The following is a 16211-nucleotide window of genomic DNA, read 5'->3' as shown; positions in this document are numbered from 1 at the left end:
TTAAAAAAATGTAAAGGACATAATCAACAGATAAACTGACAGTGAAAACAATTATTTTCTTATAATCTTCTAGTATATTTTAATCAAAGGACATATTCACCACCAAATAAGAGGTTTCCCACCTGCGAAGAGGACAGGCATTTGTTTGTGATGTCTGGTAACCTCATCCTGACTGTTCACTGCTCATACACTCTTTGTTAAGCCTTCATCTGGTGCTTCATTTTAAAATAAGTCCACAAGAATATGTTAACATGATTTCAAGGACTAAAATGCTGTATGCTAGTTCATCTGGTCACTGCTCAAGGTTAATATGACACTTGTGTTGTCGTTGGTGAGCTTCATAAATTGTGTGTCTGCCTACATTTTCAAAGTCAAGACCTGAATGTCTCTGAGGTAATAATGATTCTCTCCAACAGCTGGAGCAACGACATTAACCTGACACATTATTCCAAGAGTATGTTCTCATAGTAAACAAACACAAGAGAGAGATTGTCTAAACCGTTGGGGACGTGAGAGGAGCTGTATTCAGAATCTTGTAGAATCCCTTATTATCAATCACTTGTACAGCGTTTAGATTAAAGACTCTGAGAGTTTATAATCACACTTTTGTACTGGTAAGATTCAGCTTTGTTTGTATTTAATTAACTATATACTCTCGTGTTTGTTATTTTTCTGTGATGTCCTACGGCAATAAAGGCTCAAGACGAGGAGCCAAAGGTTGAATGTTTGCCGAGTGTTAAGAGAAACACAACAGTATCACGGTTTCAGTTGAACAAACTGGAACGCATTTAAATACTGTAATTACATCCATCACAGTTTACTGACTTCCTGGTGCAGCTTGCCGTAGTTGTGTGCGAACACAGTTTTCCTGTACCATGAAGGATTCAAATCGTTATTTCGAGTCACTTTCAGTTTTACTTCCAAATCCACAAAAAAGGTGTTGAGACTGCTTTTAACTGCTGCTTCCTTTACAACCTGATTATCTGATTTCCCGTGTTTCTCGCCAAGTCGGACTTCTTTTTGTTAATGTTGCCTTATTGTCAGATTTCTGCTCTTCCTCTGAGGATTCACAAATAGGTTCACAAGCACACATGTGACACAGTTTACATTCCTGCTTTTTGCTGATTGTTGGCAGCGACACACCAAGAAATTTAGCAATCTGCCAGCAAAAGAGTGCTAACAAGAAAACCTTCATGTAAATAACAAAAACATTAAAAGTTGTTTAAGTAAAGGAACATTTTGTAAGTATTTTGTAGGAAACAAATCTAATGTCACCTTTAATGTTTTGGAACAAGATATGAATAAAACAACCCAAATATTTTGGATTTATTTCAAAAATCCTTATAGTGCAATCTGAATAATTCTTACCCTAATCTACCATACGGTACCAAGGCTATTTAGAAGCAGGAAATGGAAACTATATTAATCCAACTGCCTGTCAAAATCCTCCTTACTGATAAAATGTCTGGCTGAACTTATTTTCACAAGGCAAACTGTACTAATTGTAAAATGCAGATAAATCAATTGATTGCTTTCCTCTGAAATGACAGTGCTTTCCTGTTTCAGCGAGTATCCAGGATGGGAGGACTACCTTTAACTGGCTTTTCTTTCTTTTAATTAAAAAGCTCATTGAAAGGAGATGGATTGGCTGATAACGTCTCTACCTCTTCTCTGACCTCAATTTGGCTCCGCTAACCTCTGCAAATGAGTCTGGAGAACCTGTCTGTGCATGAAAACTCACTTTGTTATAACCCGTCAGATTAATTCATTAAATCCGGCTGAGAGTTTTCTTTCCTTAATGTTCTTGGATTGTTCACGCTGGAGCCAGGAGTGCACTGACAGTGGTCAGTGTGGACTATTGGACACGGCTCATGACAGTTCTCATTAGTATTAGCAGATTACTGCGCAGCAGAGGTGGGACACAATCTTTGTTTGGCAAGTCACAAGCAGTGGTAGAGGAAGCAAAAGTAGCAACACCACACTGTAAACATACTCCATAACAGGTGCGTCACGCTGTGAAAGTCTTACTGATATAAAAGTATGCAAGTATCATTTACAAAATATACTTAAGGTATGAACAGTAAAATTACTTAATACAATAATATTGTACTTAGTTACATTCCACTATTGGTCACAAGTAAATCTCAAGTCTTATATATTAAGTCCTGAGTCAAGTTCTAAACTTGTTTTAAATAGTATCAGTGCTAAAATGTGTATTTACAACTTTAAAATAAGTGGTATAACATAAAAGCAGAATCTTCATGTATATGATTTATGTGGCTCAGGATTTTTATCAAATCTGACTCATTTGATGAAACTTAAAATATTTCACTGAGATCTTTTCTTTTTGTTGGCTGAGAAGGTAGAATCACTCCAGTGTTGGTAGAGTAAGAGTTATTTTCACACAATCCCAGAGATAACACCTGAGAATGAGCAGAAGAGGATATGAAGTGTTGCTTAGATACATGTATGTATGTATAATAAACAACTGCAGCCTACTGACTGACTCCACAAGCTACTGGCCTTGATTCAGAAATATGAAGTTGATGTGTTGAAAATATTGTGACATTCTCCACACTGTTGATCTTGTTAAACACAAGTTATTCATTTAGTTTAGTTTTGTCTTTGTACTTATTTGTTACATGTTCAAAATAAATACATGTACTGAAAGTTGTCTGTACTTCGTCCGAGTACAGACAACTTGCAGAGAGCAGATTAAACAGACATTTTTATTTAGCATTTTTGGAAAGTAACTTAGAACATTGACATTAATGAGCTGCTGCTGGTGTAATTTGCTGCTGGAAAAGTTTGTCATTTAAGCCAGCAATACATTTAGAAGATACAAGTCTGCTTATTTGAATGATTTCATGTCCGAATGTGATAATGTGCTGGACTGTCAAACGCACCACCTGCTTGTGCAATGTGATTGTTATGGGATTGATTAAAAGTATCTGCTGTCAGGAAAATGAAGAGTTCATTCACTGAACACTTGTTGTAACATCATTTTTAATATTTGGGAAGGATGTAAAGTCATTCCAAGTCAAAAGGCTTAAGTCGAAATGAAGTCCCAAGTCAAAGTCTTTTTTCATTTCTGTCAGGTTAGGTCAAAGGTCAACAGATTAATGACTTGAGTCGGAGTCACATCTTTGCCTCATTTCAATTGCAAACTTGCATGAATTAAGATGTACTGAACCCCCCCATGTTAGCAGGAGAAAAGCAGCACGGCGAGATGAAAAAAATAAACACTTTTTTTTAAAGCTGCTGTATTACTGTCATGCACTTCAACTCCTTGCCCTACTTCCTATATGGTCCTGCACACACACACACACACACACACACACACTCACACACACACACACACACACACACACACACACACACACACACACACACACACTGCTCGATAACACACTCGGAAACATTGAGAACTAGCACCACTCCAACCATCGGAGCCTCAAGCACTAATGTGATGTATTCCTCCTGTATCTCCTGCCTCTGTGTTGAAATGCTTTAGACTATATCATACTGAAGAACACCGCTGGGACTTTGCACTTGTCATCTAGACTCAGTAAAACTTGGATCACACTGTTATATTAATGTTTATTTACACTACAACAAAATGTTTTTGATAATAGGAGACAGGTGTAAACGTATAAGGTTCACACCTGAAGTTCAAGCAAGTATCATATACAGCAAATTGTGGCCTGTGGGCATCAACACTTTACCATCATTGTTTTAATATATCTATTTTAGATATATATATCTATATAAATACATGTCTTGAGTCATTTTGGATACATATGACTGTTTATCATCTAATAATATTCCATGTAGTATCTGTGTGAGGCATTTGGCCGCTCCAGGTACCAGCTTTAGTATATTTAACAAAAACAAAAAGATGTGTCTCACAAAGAGAAATAGGCGCCTTCTTCACACAAGCCACAACAGCTCTGTGGGGCCTCATGTGAAATTAAATTTTCCATCAGATAAGAATGTTTGGATGAGATGCTCGAAAACGTTGTCCAGCTGAGCACTGCAGTTTTTTTTAGCAGGGGACTATTTTGACTTTTTTGTATTAGTCTTTTTTTTGTTATTACACATAGTACAAAAAGACTACATTAGTTACACATATGTGCAAAAGAATGTGCTAACCACTATAACATGACGAAACAGACTAAATGAATGACATGAAAAAGAGGTTATGAATTGGATTTGTATGGTTGATTGGTATGATATGGTTGTGGACTATGTATTACTATATTATATTTGTATGTGTTTCCTTGTATTTGTAAAAGTGTTGTGTGCTGTGGATGGACAGTTTACTCAAGAACGGATTTGAATGCAGGACTTTTACTAGTAACAGTATTTCTTCACTGTCATATTACTATTTCTAATTAAGTAAAAGATCTGATTACAATACTAGTACTTCTTCCACCTCTAGTTGTGAGTGTGTTACAAGGGAAATGTGTGGGTATGTGCAAAAATGTTAAAGAATAACACTAAAAAGAATACAATTAAATAATACACATTTTAAAGGACCAACAGCAGGAGTAGTTTTATGTGAGATTGAGTCAAAATCAACTACGATGTGTGTGTTCATGGTTATGAATTAACATGTCTCCCAGTGTTGAAGTGTTTTAATAATTTTTATACAACAGTGGATGGCATTATAGTCTACAACACAGGAATAAGATATTTCAAGGTCCGAGTACACAGACAGTGATCGCTGCTTATGATGAGTTAGCGGGCAAATCCCTGGGCCACTACTGTGTGTCACCTGGACAATTGGGAGTATAAATGTGGCAAGATAGAGTGTGCGGGAAGGAAGAACTCAGCAGGTCGCAAGATCTAATCTTGAACAAAGCAACAACTTCTGGATCTGAAAAGTAAAGCCAATATGGAAGTGCCTTAAATCTAAATTCTTTATAATGGCCAGCCGGGGGCGACTCCACTGGTTACAAAAATAATTCCAATTATACATAGAAGTCTATGAGAGAAAGGCCCCGTTAGGACGTGCCTACCTTGTGATTGACAAGTTGCTCCCACAATGTTGTACGATTTGGGTCGTCTTACAACTTCAACCCTTTCACAGTTTTTCAGTTAATGAAAGTTAGATTGTAACGTAAAAATGTTTTGTTCAGCAGTGGGTTGTACTTAACTCTCCCCTCTCGAGTCACTTCTGGTTCCTAAAAAACGAAAATGGCGTCAACCAAAAAACAATATGGCGACGGCTTTAAAAACACAGTCCACAAACCAATGGGTGACATCACAGAGACTTCATCCACTTCTCATACAAAGTCTATGTCTTGTGTATGCTGATCTATGCAATTAATAATACAGCAGCTACATATTTAGAACTTTATCCTTGGTCCTTTACCTGTTTGCATAAGAGGACCCAGTTTCTGTCTACGATAAACCCGACGCTTTATCTCTCTAGGTTTAGAAGAAAAATATGTACTTTTTAATCCCGCTTGGGGAAATTCAGTCTTTTCACTCCTTTGCACACACCAAACCTATAGACATCCATTATTGTTTGGGGAGAGATGTGGAATTGATGGGGCTGCTAAAGTAAGATGCTCCGAGCAGTTAGGTGTCTGGTGCCTTGCTCGAGGGCACTTTGGCAGTGCAAAGGAGATGAACTGGCATCTCTCCAGTTACCAGTCCACACTCCACTCATTTAACCTGGCTGCCCCCCCGGTCCCCAAGTCCCTACAGACTGAACTACTGCTCCAACAAAGGCTTGTTTGCTAAGATTACAGAAAAACCTTGCCAACCTTTTTATGCAACCGAAGGACATCTCCCACTCGTGCTTTCTCTTAATATTCAGTGTCCTGAATAACCGCTGAAGCACAGCATTTCTCCCTGCTTTTATACAACACAAATGTCAAGTGGTCCCAACTCCACACTCAAAGCAAGGTGATATATTATCTCTCAAATTCAGCCTTTGGGATATTTATTAGAACATTTTGCTCTGCCAATTCATCATGTAAATGTTGTTCCTGTCTGCCAAAGTGCTGGGTAAAATATTGAATTGAGGCGCAGCATACACTCCATTTCTTTAGCTTATTGTTGTCAACAGATGAACATTCTAAAGTCAGTCTGGTTAAATAGATTTAATATACGTGAGGCCTCTAAAATGGCTGCATTCAAGACCACTTATGACTTCAGTTAGATTTTGCCAGAACATATGAGGCTCACCTTAATTTACAACATTCTTGAATGAGTAGTAAATAAGGGCACACACATTGTACTTTATTCTCTTTACATATTATACTTATACTTGCTTGTATACTTACAGAATAACATTTATCAGTGCTTTCTGTTTTCTGTATGCACCACTCCACTACTACCACTGGCGATGCTGTTTGCACCGTCAAGAGAAGGATTTGGGGATGAGTAGTGTCTTTCTGCTACATACTCAGACACTTGTTATAACTCTGAAGTCAAAGGCAACTGGAGTCAGCACAGCTATTTTTGGCTCAGTACATCTCTCTTCTATATGACCTAGAACTAGATGGCTGAGAATCACAGTATGTCACAAATACATTAAGGTTTTACAGAGTGTGGCAAGCTCCCATGGGTAAGAGGACATGAGGCAAAGACACTGCGTGTGGTAAAAGATTCATGTGCACATCGGTGTTCTGAAAACAACAAGAAGTTAGTTATTGTAGTGCAGGGGTCTTCAACAGGGGGTCCGCGACCCCAAGTTAATTAATTTTTTTTACAACGTTTTTTGCCTTGCGCATTCACATTCCCTTCTCTGCTGTACTTCGCGAAGGGCGGCGACACACACCTACAGTCAGAGACAGAGTGGAGGAAAGGAGAGGTTTTAACTAAACCCCCCGTCGCACGGACCTCTCTAAGCCTCTTCCATACAATATATACAGTAGGGGGGTCCCAGCACCACGCTACTCCAGCACGGTCAGCACAGCTCATGGAGAAACTTAAGGTACTTTAGAACCCTTTTCTTTTGACGTAATTGTCACCATTTGCGTCAAATTTCAAACTTCTTCTGTGAGTCATAACTTTGTCCAATCAGAACACACAGAATTGAAGACTGCGTGACTTTCCAAAGATCTCATTATACAACTCCTGACCTTTTGTAACTCTTAAACCTGCCCGACTACTCAATGTGTAAATTACAAACTACTAATAGCTAATTCTGAATACTTTTAATGGTGCCAATTTGTAAAAACGTGAACAAATGTAGGCAAAAAATATTTGTGGCTGAAGTTTGAGCCCACAGATCACTCGCTCAATTGCAATATATGTATTTTACATCCCCAAAAGCCTTCACGTTATGGGACCTGTAGTTCTAAATTTAGAACATGATCAGTGGGGACGGAGGATGTTGAGGGTACGCAGTTGTCTCTGTTTTGGCTGAGGGGGTCCCACCATGTCAGACTTTGGATATCCCTACATTTAGATCAGACTAAAAATTGTAAAAGGTGACCTCAGAAGAATAGGTTGGTTTTCACAGCTCTGCTCAGAAGACTGAACACTGTGATTGGTTGGCTTGGACATGCCATAGGCAATAGTGAAGTATGTAGTGTGGAGATGCTGTATGCTGCACTAAAGGAGACCACCTCAGGCTTACTTGCATACTAAAATAAAACTTATTTTGAAGCTCACAGAAAAGGAGCCACGGGTGGATTTATGTGCTGTATGTTAGCCCTTCAATCTTTCAAGGCACTTGAGAGTTTTTATGTATCAGGAATGTTCCCAAATCCTAAAGTGATTTTGTTAAACTAAACATAAAATGTTTTGGAAATGTACTTTTACAGTTTGTTCCTTCTGAATTTGGCCTAATTTACATAACAAACTACAGAAAAACTACACAACTCACACAGTTCGTTGAAAATACATTTTCCCTTAAATCAAGTTGCCTTGAAAGGAAACTTATTTTTGCGGAGAAAAGCATTTTGAAGTGCACTCTTTGGAAAGGTTTGTTCTTTATTTATGTTACGTTCTTTTGCTCATGAAGAAAATCCAAAAAATCCATAATTAATTCATTAATGATGCCATTATACATACAGTATTTAATGTCAACCATCTTTTTCATTGTCTCGATGACTCCTGCTGCTTTCATGATTTGTAATCATCCCAGAAAGATGCTTGATACCATCTATTCCCAATAACACCCTGACAAGCTAACAGTTACCCTTTCTTTCTTGGAAAACCACTGCAGGTTAAATCTGATTATTTTTATCAGCAGTTTGGTTTATAACTGAACGATAACCAGTTTTTACTGGTCTCCTGGATAATGAAGTATGACAGTGATAAATACTCGTAACGCTGATATGGCTGAGCACGATCCCAAGCAAGCTGTGACATTAACACAAAGATCTGAGGATAATACAAAGAGTACAGGAGGAATACAGAATATGTGCGGTATGAATTAGGATTCATTATGCAGCAATTGTGCATGGCATTGCAAAAAAATAATTTTCAACTGCTTCCACAGTTGGGTTTTTGAAATATTACAGCTGACCAACAGATATATTCCAATGGTTCACAGCCAAGCCAATAGGAATTAATCAAGAGTTTAGGTTTGTTGAAACGGTCGGATGCTGGGAATTTAGATCCTCATTTGTCAAACAAATTCTTGCAAAGATCTGCTCTGGTTTCCAGCAAAGGAAACCTGCAGGATTTTCTATATCTATTCTTGTTTGTCTCTGTGCACCAGTGTGTTTGTCAGGAATGTGTATCTGTACACAACTATATGCAACAGTGGGGTCACATTCCCTTTTTTATCTTTAAAGTCCTTCATTTGCATGGCTTACCTTTGTGCAAGTATGTTCTGATGTAACAAACGAAGAAATACTGCTCAGAAATATTTCTGAAAAGTCTAAATCTTGTCAAAGTATAAATGAAGAAGACACATTTAAATACACATTCTGACACACCACACAACGTTAGGACATTAAGGATGAAAACTAATATGTGGTTAAACTTCATCACCTTCATTAAAAAGCAGCGCACAGCCGCTTCCCTGAGCTTTCTATGGAACCATCTGGTCCCGAACATCCCGAACATCCCGAACAGGGCTAACACTACTGTACCTTACAAACACTTGGACAACCAGAAAACTGGTAAAGTTTAGAGAATATGCCGAAAAACAGGAGCTGAAAGGGTTTTTACTTCTCAAATATACGGTATATATTACTTTCAAGAGGATTTGTTGGTCCACTAAAAATATTCCCACATAATGTAATAAGTATGAAAGAATAACATGAGAAAATAAGAAAATACATACTTTTATAATTAATTGTGTTTCAAATGTTGTGTTTTTTAAATTGCATATATGCTGGATTGGAATGCTTCGGATTTATTAGAGATAACTGGTCTCCAACACAGTGAACACTAAGAGTAGCTGAAGCCTTGTAAAACTCCCGCTCCGAAGGATATACAGAAAGCCAGAGCGTGATACATACTAGCTGCCGTTTCATGTTTCATGTGGTTTTGTGTCACAGAGTGAAGTTGCACAAACGTGGCTTCTTTTTGAAGTTTATTCGGTTTCTATGTCTCTGTGTCCCAGCTGGTTTGGCTCTTCTCATGTGTCCCGGTGATCTGCGTTATCCAGAACACACTCTATATGCATGTTCCTGCTGAATTGTATTGATCTGCCAATTAATCCAGTGATCAGACAAAGCGTTCGACTGTCTGGATATTTGTACACAGTGGGGACAAAGCTTCTTTTCACACACAGATTATGACTGAGATTATTCATCTATAACTCAGTACACTTTATGTCCTGTTATCTGTTAAATTAATTTTCTGCAACTGTGTATCTTCAAAACAGCACCTGCTTTTTCTGCAGATAGTTGAGTGCATTTCACCAGAAGTAGAATCACATTTCATCACAAAGAAAGAGTCAGAATGTGCACTTGAGATTCTTGGAAGTGGTGATAGAACGCTTCGCCTCTTGACAGGTGAGCAGGCAAGATACAGTGTGATTGTGTTTAGTATATATAGGATAGTGTTGCTTTGTAACTAAGAAGCCTTCTGGAAGGATGCTGACAGTGCAACTTTGAATGTTGAAGCTCAATGTGCAGTTCTCCTCGACTCTGTGAAGACTTTTACCCTCTTTAAGCTCATTGTTTTGGTTTTACAGCCCACAGTTTTACTGTTGTTTCTCAGTCTAACCGCTAACAGCTGATTCCAGCACAAAGACAAACTTAGCGGCGAGCTAGTGGAGCTGTTTAAAAGTTGATGAAGAGCAAAACAAAGCTTAGTACACTCACCATTACAATTATATTAGATTGACTGTACAGCATGTCCACTTTGTTTACAACTTGTTCCACTGCCCCCAAGTGGTCAAAACAATATATTTTTTAAATTGACTTCTTTCAATTAAATTCAATTGAAGTGGTCGACTCCACAGGTGGTCTTTAGTTGGGAGCTAGATATTCAAAATCCGCTCCTCTATATTGTAAATGGAGATATTTATTAGATTTCTTTAGTGTCAATTCTAACATGGCATTGTTTGAACAACTCTTCATGGCACATTTTCACACCAGGGGCTGACAAGACTCACTGGATTCCAGCAGATGAAAGGCTGAGCCTGTCAGGAGGATCATTGGAGGTATATGAACACAATGACAAATAATGTTCCTGGACATGTAATGAGGGTTGCTCTAGTTAATGAAGCAAAACTAAACAGAGAAAACAAACTCAAACAACTCAAACAAAATGATGTTCAATCTAGTGGAGGAAAAGTCTACAATATGGAAAATTACTTATTTTCTTGTGAACGGTCAAACTAGTGTACGGTCAAACTAGGGGAGATATAGAGTTGGCAAGGCTCCATCCTTCCAATGAAAAGACTTGGAAAGCAAATAGATCCATAAATACACAGACAGGTTTTTAGAAGCGTGGGGCTCTGTAAGCAAGATAGATTTATTTATAACATTGCTCTGTCACTGCAAATGAAATAATGCTGCACAATTGATGTCAAGAAGATAAAGAGTTTGCGATACGTCCAGAAATGTGCCTGGTCTTCAAAGAATTGCTCTGTCCTATTTACACTGTGAAGCTTTCACCAAGTTCAGCACAGTAAGACTAGCAGCGACTCCATAATCATCTGGGTTTGTGATAAGAAGCAAGTTCACTGAATGATACTGAAAACGCTAAGTAAAGTGAGAACATGTAGAGTTATTATTCTTTCATGTTCCAGACTTAAGTTGGTTTCAGGTTTTACTTTGTCATTCTGTTACACATACAGCATTGGCATCTGCATCATCGGGGGCTTTAGGACTTTTCTATTGATACTGAGGAGGAGTTGGATGATTTGGCAGTTCGGATCGACTTTCCACTGATTGTCATCCGCTGTTTCATATATGCTTCGCAATCATTGGCTCATTCATAGCTATAGGACACTGCAGTCGGGTATCATCACCATCTTCTCTCCTCTGTATGCAGTATTCCCTGAAACATTATCATGCTTCCATAGGCAGGCCTGTTTTCATCTCGCTATCCTGGATTGGACTTTATTGGAGACCAATGAACATGTTAAGGATTGTATTGATCCCTCAAGCTATCCATGTACTGTAGCTGCTAAAAAGCTCAACTCAACAACAAAGTTAACAGGGTGTTGGACAGGATAGAGAACCGTGGTGGGCCTTTTCAGTTTCTTTCACCAAACTGTGCCTGCAGCACTTTGTTTACTTCCTCATCTTGTTCAACAATACCACACGTGGGTTAGGGATGCCAGGGGGAAAAAACAACTTCAACTCCACATGCTTACAGAGCACTGTGGGGGCTTTTCGGCTTACAGTATATACTTTATTGATGCCCAAAAGGAGAAGATGTGCCCTGAGTGTCCCCTCAGATTTATGCACAGGTTCAGTCGACGCCTGCATGAATGGGTTAAGTACTCGGTCTTTGCTCAAGGACACCTGCACGGCTTGCTGTACTGGAGGAAGAAGCTTCATACACTCCCTTTGTTTTCCTTTGTGTTGCTTTTTTGGTATTATTTACATGATTATTATTGATTTGTGTCTCTTGCTGTGTAGGACACAGGACCTATTGGATCAGATAAAAACTGGAAGGGCATTGGCATCTCCCTGCTGGTTATTGTGGCGGTGCTCTCTCTCATTGGTCTGTCCATTGTTCTGCTGTCAAAAGGTAAGGCTCCCTACAGATCCATTAGATCATCACAGTGACAGTTTGCAGAAAATGAAGAAAAAAATGCAGCTTTGTCCAGATGCAGTAGAGCTACTTATCTTCATATAATGTTACCTTATCCGTTACCTGTTCCTACATCACTTGTTAATTTTCCTTCGGTGTGTTTGTATGTAGAAAATGGGATTGCAACTGGGATTTTTGTAAAATTAATCTTTATTTTAAGACTTAATATTGTATTTGACAGTTAAATATTGTTGACAGTATATTAAATTAGTAATTTTTTCTTTTGTAGATGATGGTGGTAAACCCTTTGGTTCACAGTTGACACTGGATGATCTCTTTCAAAGAAACTTCCAAATACATGATCCTGATGCAAAGTGGATCAGTGGTAAGTATGTCACAATGCTGAATTCAAATAGCCGCAAAAACTGCAAATAGCTCTGAAGTTATATGAAAGGTTTTCACATGTGGTTTAATTAGCAAAATTCCATATTGCATTCAATCACAGTTAAATAAATGTTGTCTTCCTTGTTTAATTAAATGGAAAGGCATTTCATTTTTACTGTAAACTACAACTGTGTATCTAATGATATAAATGACCTCAGTGATTGTGTTAAAGAATCATGAAACAAATGCAATCTTGTCCTATTAAGCTATCTAGGTTAGCTTCCAACACTATACTGTATATAAGAAGTGGACGTTGTGACGTCACTCATTGTTTTGTGGTCTTACATGTTTGAAACATCAAGTTTGGTGTTATAGCTTTCTCCATCTTGGTTTTTTGCTAAGGTACAAGCGAACACTGAACAAGACCAAAATGTTAGTTTTAACTTTCATGAACTGAAAACACACTTTGAAAGGGTTATCGTCTATTTTACTCATTTTACTTCCAAAATGAACATCATGTTGTGTTGAGGACGATTTGAAACTAGCGGTTAACTCTTTACAATGTTTACTGAAGTAATAAATCAAATAACAAGTGAGTCATTTTCTCATAGACTTCTGTCCTATTTTATATCCAATGGAGTCGCCCCCTGCTGGATTATAGAATGAATGCAAGTTTAAGGCACTTCCGCATTGGCTTCACTTTTCAGATGCCTGCTCCTAACAGGAGCTCATGCTGCAATGAGTCATTTTATGTACTGTTGCTTCAGATTTAATAAATAAATGGAAGAACAAGATGAACATTAGTGGCCATAATCTCACACACAGATTAAGAAAGCAATTATAATGTTACGGTAGTACAGAGCGGACCCAGGCGCAGAACACAGACAATGAATATTGGGATACCTGCGGCCGTGCAGGATACATCAGGATGTATCCTGCAAATCTGGCAAAAGAAGACTGCATTTGTAGGCAGCATCTGAAGGAGTCGCCGGAATGGGACACCCCTGTCACGGCCACTGTGATGTAATCTGTCTACAAATGCAGTCTGCGAAGGCTGCAGCTCCTGAATTGAGACACAGCCTACATGTACTGAGGTACAGCTCTGGCCAAAACAGATAATTGATAGATTCATGTGAAATCATGCGGATTGGATCAATTTGCTTCTTACCCTGATGGTGCAATGGTGTTTTACTCTAACTATAGTGTCCGCACATACAAACACAGTCCATTTTGCGAAAACAATGATCTCATGAACATCTAAAGCTTCTACAAGTCTCTACAAATCCAGAATATTGAATTCCGGCTGTATTATGTTTCCTTCAAAAAGGGTTATTTTGACTTTGTTCCAAAACATACTAACGGAAATGTATAATGACTGGAGTTGCTCTACCTATCTGCACCGTCATTGGTGCATGCTGCTTAACTCTTTTTCTGATAAGGGAATGTACTGTATGCCAAGCTTGTAAGAACAAGTACAAAATGCATTTGTGTCAAACAACCAAACAGGCTTTAGTTTGAATTGTTTAGTGTATAACTTAATGTTCTTTTTTTCTTTCCAACGACATGAAAGCTAAGTTTCTACATGTGATCACTCAAACATCCCATGAGGTACGGGATATTACGTGATGACATTTGTGATGTGATACACTCACTAATGATCACTAGTGTTACAGACTATTTTAATTTAGAAAAAGAAAACAAAGCAGTACTGTTGGCAGTATTTAACCAACGATAATATAATTAATTTGTCTTTGTTACGCAATGTTAACTCTATAAGAGAGCCATATCATCAGTACAGTCAACAATTGGAAATGAAACCCTCAAGGGATTCTCAGAGATATGTTTGTGTTGCTATCTGTTGCCTTTGTTTTTCGTAAGAAGCTCATGTAAGAGACTCTTTTCCTGCAGGAACCATGAATAACAATGACCCCTTTTCGTAATGGAATGGCCGTCTTCTTTTGAGGCTCTCTGATGAATGGTTGAAGTCTGGCTGTTAGTATTGGTGCTATCAGGACCGACAGGATTGCTCCCAGTTTTCCACTTCTAAAAGCCCGACTTTGAAAATGTACCTACTACTCTCAAATTCTACCTGCCTCACACGCACTGGAACAAAAGTAAAAAAGAAAAGTTAGTTAGTTAGAAAAGTTTTCTTTGTGTTTTTGTATGATAGTGCCCTCAAGAAGGTCGGCAATATTAAAACATAGATCTCCTTTTATTGAAGTTGTTCTGAAAGGAATGAATGGCAATTAAAATTCTCAATGACAGCACTGACTCCATTGATTAGTCAGATTGTATAGAAGTCTATGAGAAGATTTGCCTACTTCTCACTTGATTTATTACCTCAGAAAAACATTTTCCTAATGAGTTTATGGTCCTTATTGGTAGTTTTAAGTCTTCTTCAATACAGCATGATGTTCATTTTGTAAATGATGGTCCCCAATAGACAATAAAACAGGGTATGCTTTAGCTTTATTAGTAGCTGCTTTGTGATTGGCAAGACGCAACCACAGTGTTGTCCGGTTGTCTTGGACCAGGGGCGCCCAAAAGATCGATCGGTAGTGCGGGTAGATCGCGCACCGTTAAAAAAATTAATATATATTCCCCCACCGGAACCCCACGCCCGTGAAATTCAAGTTTTTTGATTTTGTCTTGCCTTGCGCATTCACATTCCCTCCTCCCCTCTATTTCGCTCCACCACACACACACACACACACGTGCAGAGCGGATGAAAGGAGAGGAGAGAACTACGCACCAGCAAACATTTATCCGTACCATCACGGTACAAGTGCCCGGAGCGGCCTTGCAGCACTAAGAGACCATCAAGGGGAAAGCGAGAAATATACCCAAATCTATTGCAAGGAAATAACAATGCTGGTCTAATTACATCCATCCATCCATCCATCCATCGTCTACCGCTTATCCGGGATCGGGTCGCGGTGGCAGCAGCTCCAGTAAGGAACCCCAATCTTCCCTTCTCCGGGCCACATCCTCCAGCTCCGACTGGGGGATCCTGAGGCGTTCCCAGGCCAGTGAGGAGATATAATCTCTCCACCGAGTCCTGGGTCTTCCCCGGGGTCTCCTCCCAGCTGGACGTGCCTGGAACACCTCCCTAGGGAGGCGCCCAGGTGGCATCCTTACTAGATGCCCGAACCACCTCAACTGGCTCCTTTCAACGTAAAGGAGCAGCGGCTCTACTCCGAGTCTCTCACGGATGGCTGAGCTTCTCACCCTATCTCTAAGGGAGACGCCAGCCACCCGTCTGAGAAAACCCATTTCGGCCGCTTGTACCCGTGATCTCGTTCTTTCGGTCATGACCCAGCTTTCATGACCATAGGTGAGGGTAGGAACGAAGATCGACCGGTATATTGAGAGCTTTGCCTTCTGGCTCAGCTCTCTTTTCGTCACAACGGTGCGGTAAAGTGACTGTAATACCGCCCCCGCTGCGCCGATTCTCCGGCCAATCTCTCGCTCCATTGTCCCCTCACTCGCGAACAAGACCCCGAGGTACTTGAACTCCTTCACTTGGGGTAATGGCTCATTCCCTACCCGGAGTAGGCAATCCACCGGTTTCCTGCTGAGAGCCATGACCTCAGATTTGGAGGTGCTGATCCTCATCCCAACCTGCTGCACACTCGGCTGCGAACCGATCCAGTGAGTGTTGAAGGTCACAGACCGATGATGCCATAAGGACCACATCA

The 16211-nt window shown here is 39.4% G+C and overlaps 1 protein-coding gene across 1 annotated transcript in view; it reads left to right on the top strand.

Annotated features, from left to right (window-relative positions):
* LOC115026713 (inactive dipeptidyl peptidase 10) overlaps positions 1-16211 on the top strand; it is a 104713-nt gene that overhangs the window by 43969 nt on the left and 44533 nt on the right. Inside the window, exons 2-3 of the mRNA XM_029459641.1 lie at positions 12015-12126; positions 12419-12514. Of these exons, the coding sequence (XP_029315501.1) occupies positions 12015-12126; positions 12419-12514 (208 nt within the window). The remainder of the gene's footprint in view (positions 1-12014; positions 12127-12418; positions 12515-16211) is intronic.

Source organism: Cottoperca gobio, chromosome 21 (assembly GCF_900634415.1).
Source record: "Cottoperca gobio chromosome 21, fCotGob3.1, whole genome shotgun sequence".
In the NCBI taxonomy this organism is placed as follows: domain Eukaryota; kingdom Metazoa; phylum Chordata; class Actinopteri; order Perciformes; family Bovichtidae; genus Cottoperca; species Cottoperca gobio.
This window is presented reverse-complemented; position numbering and strand designations above follow the sequence as displayed.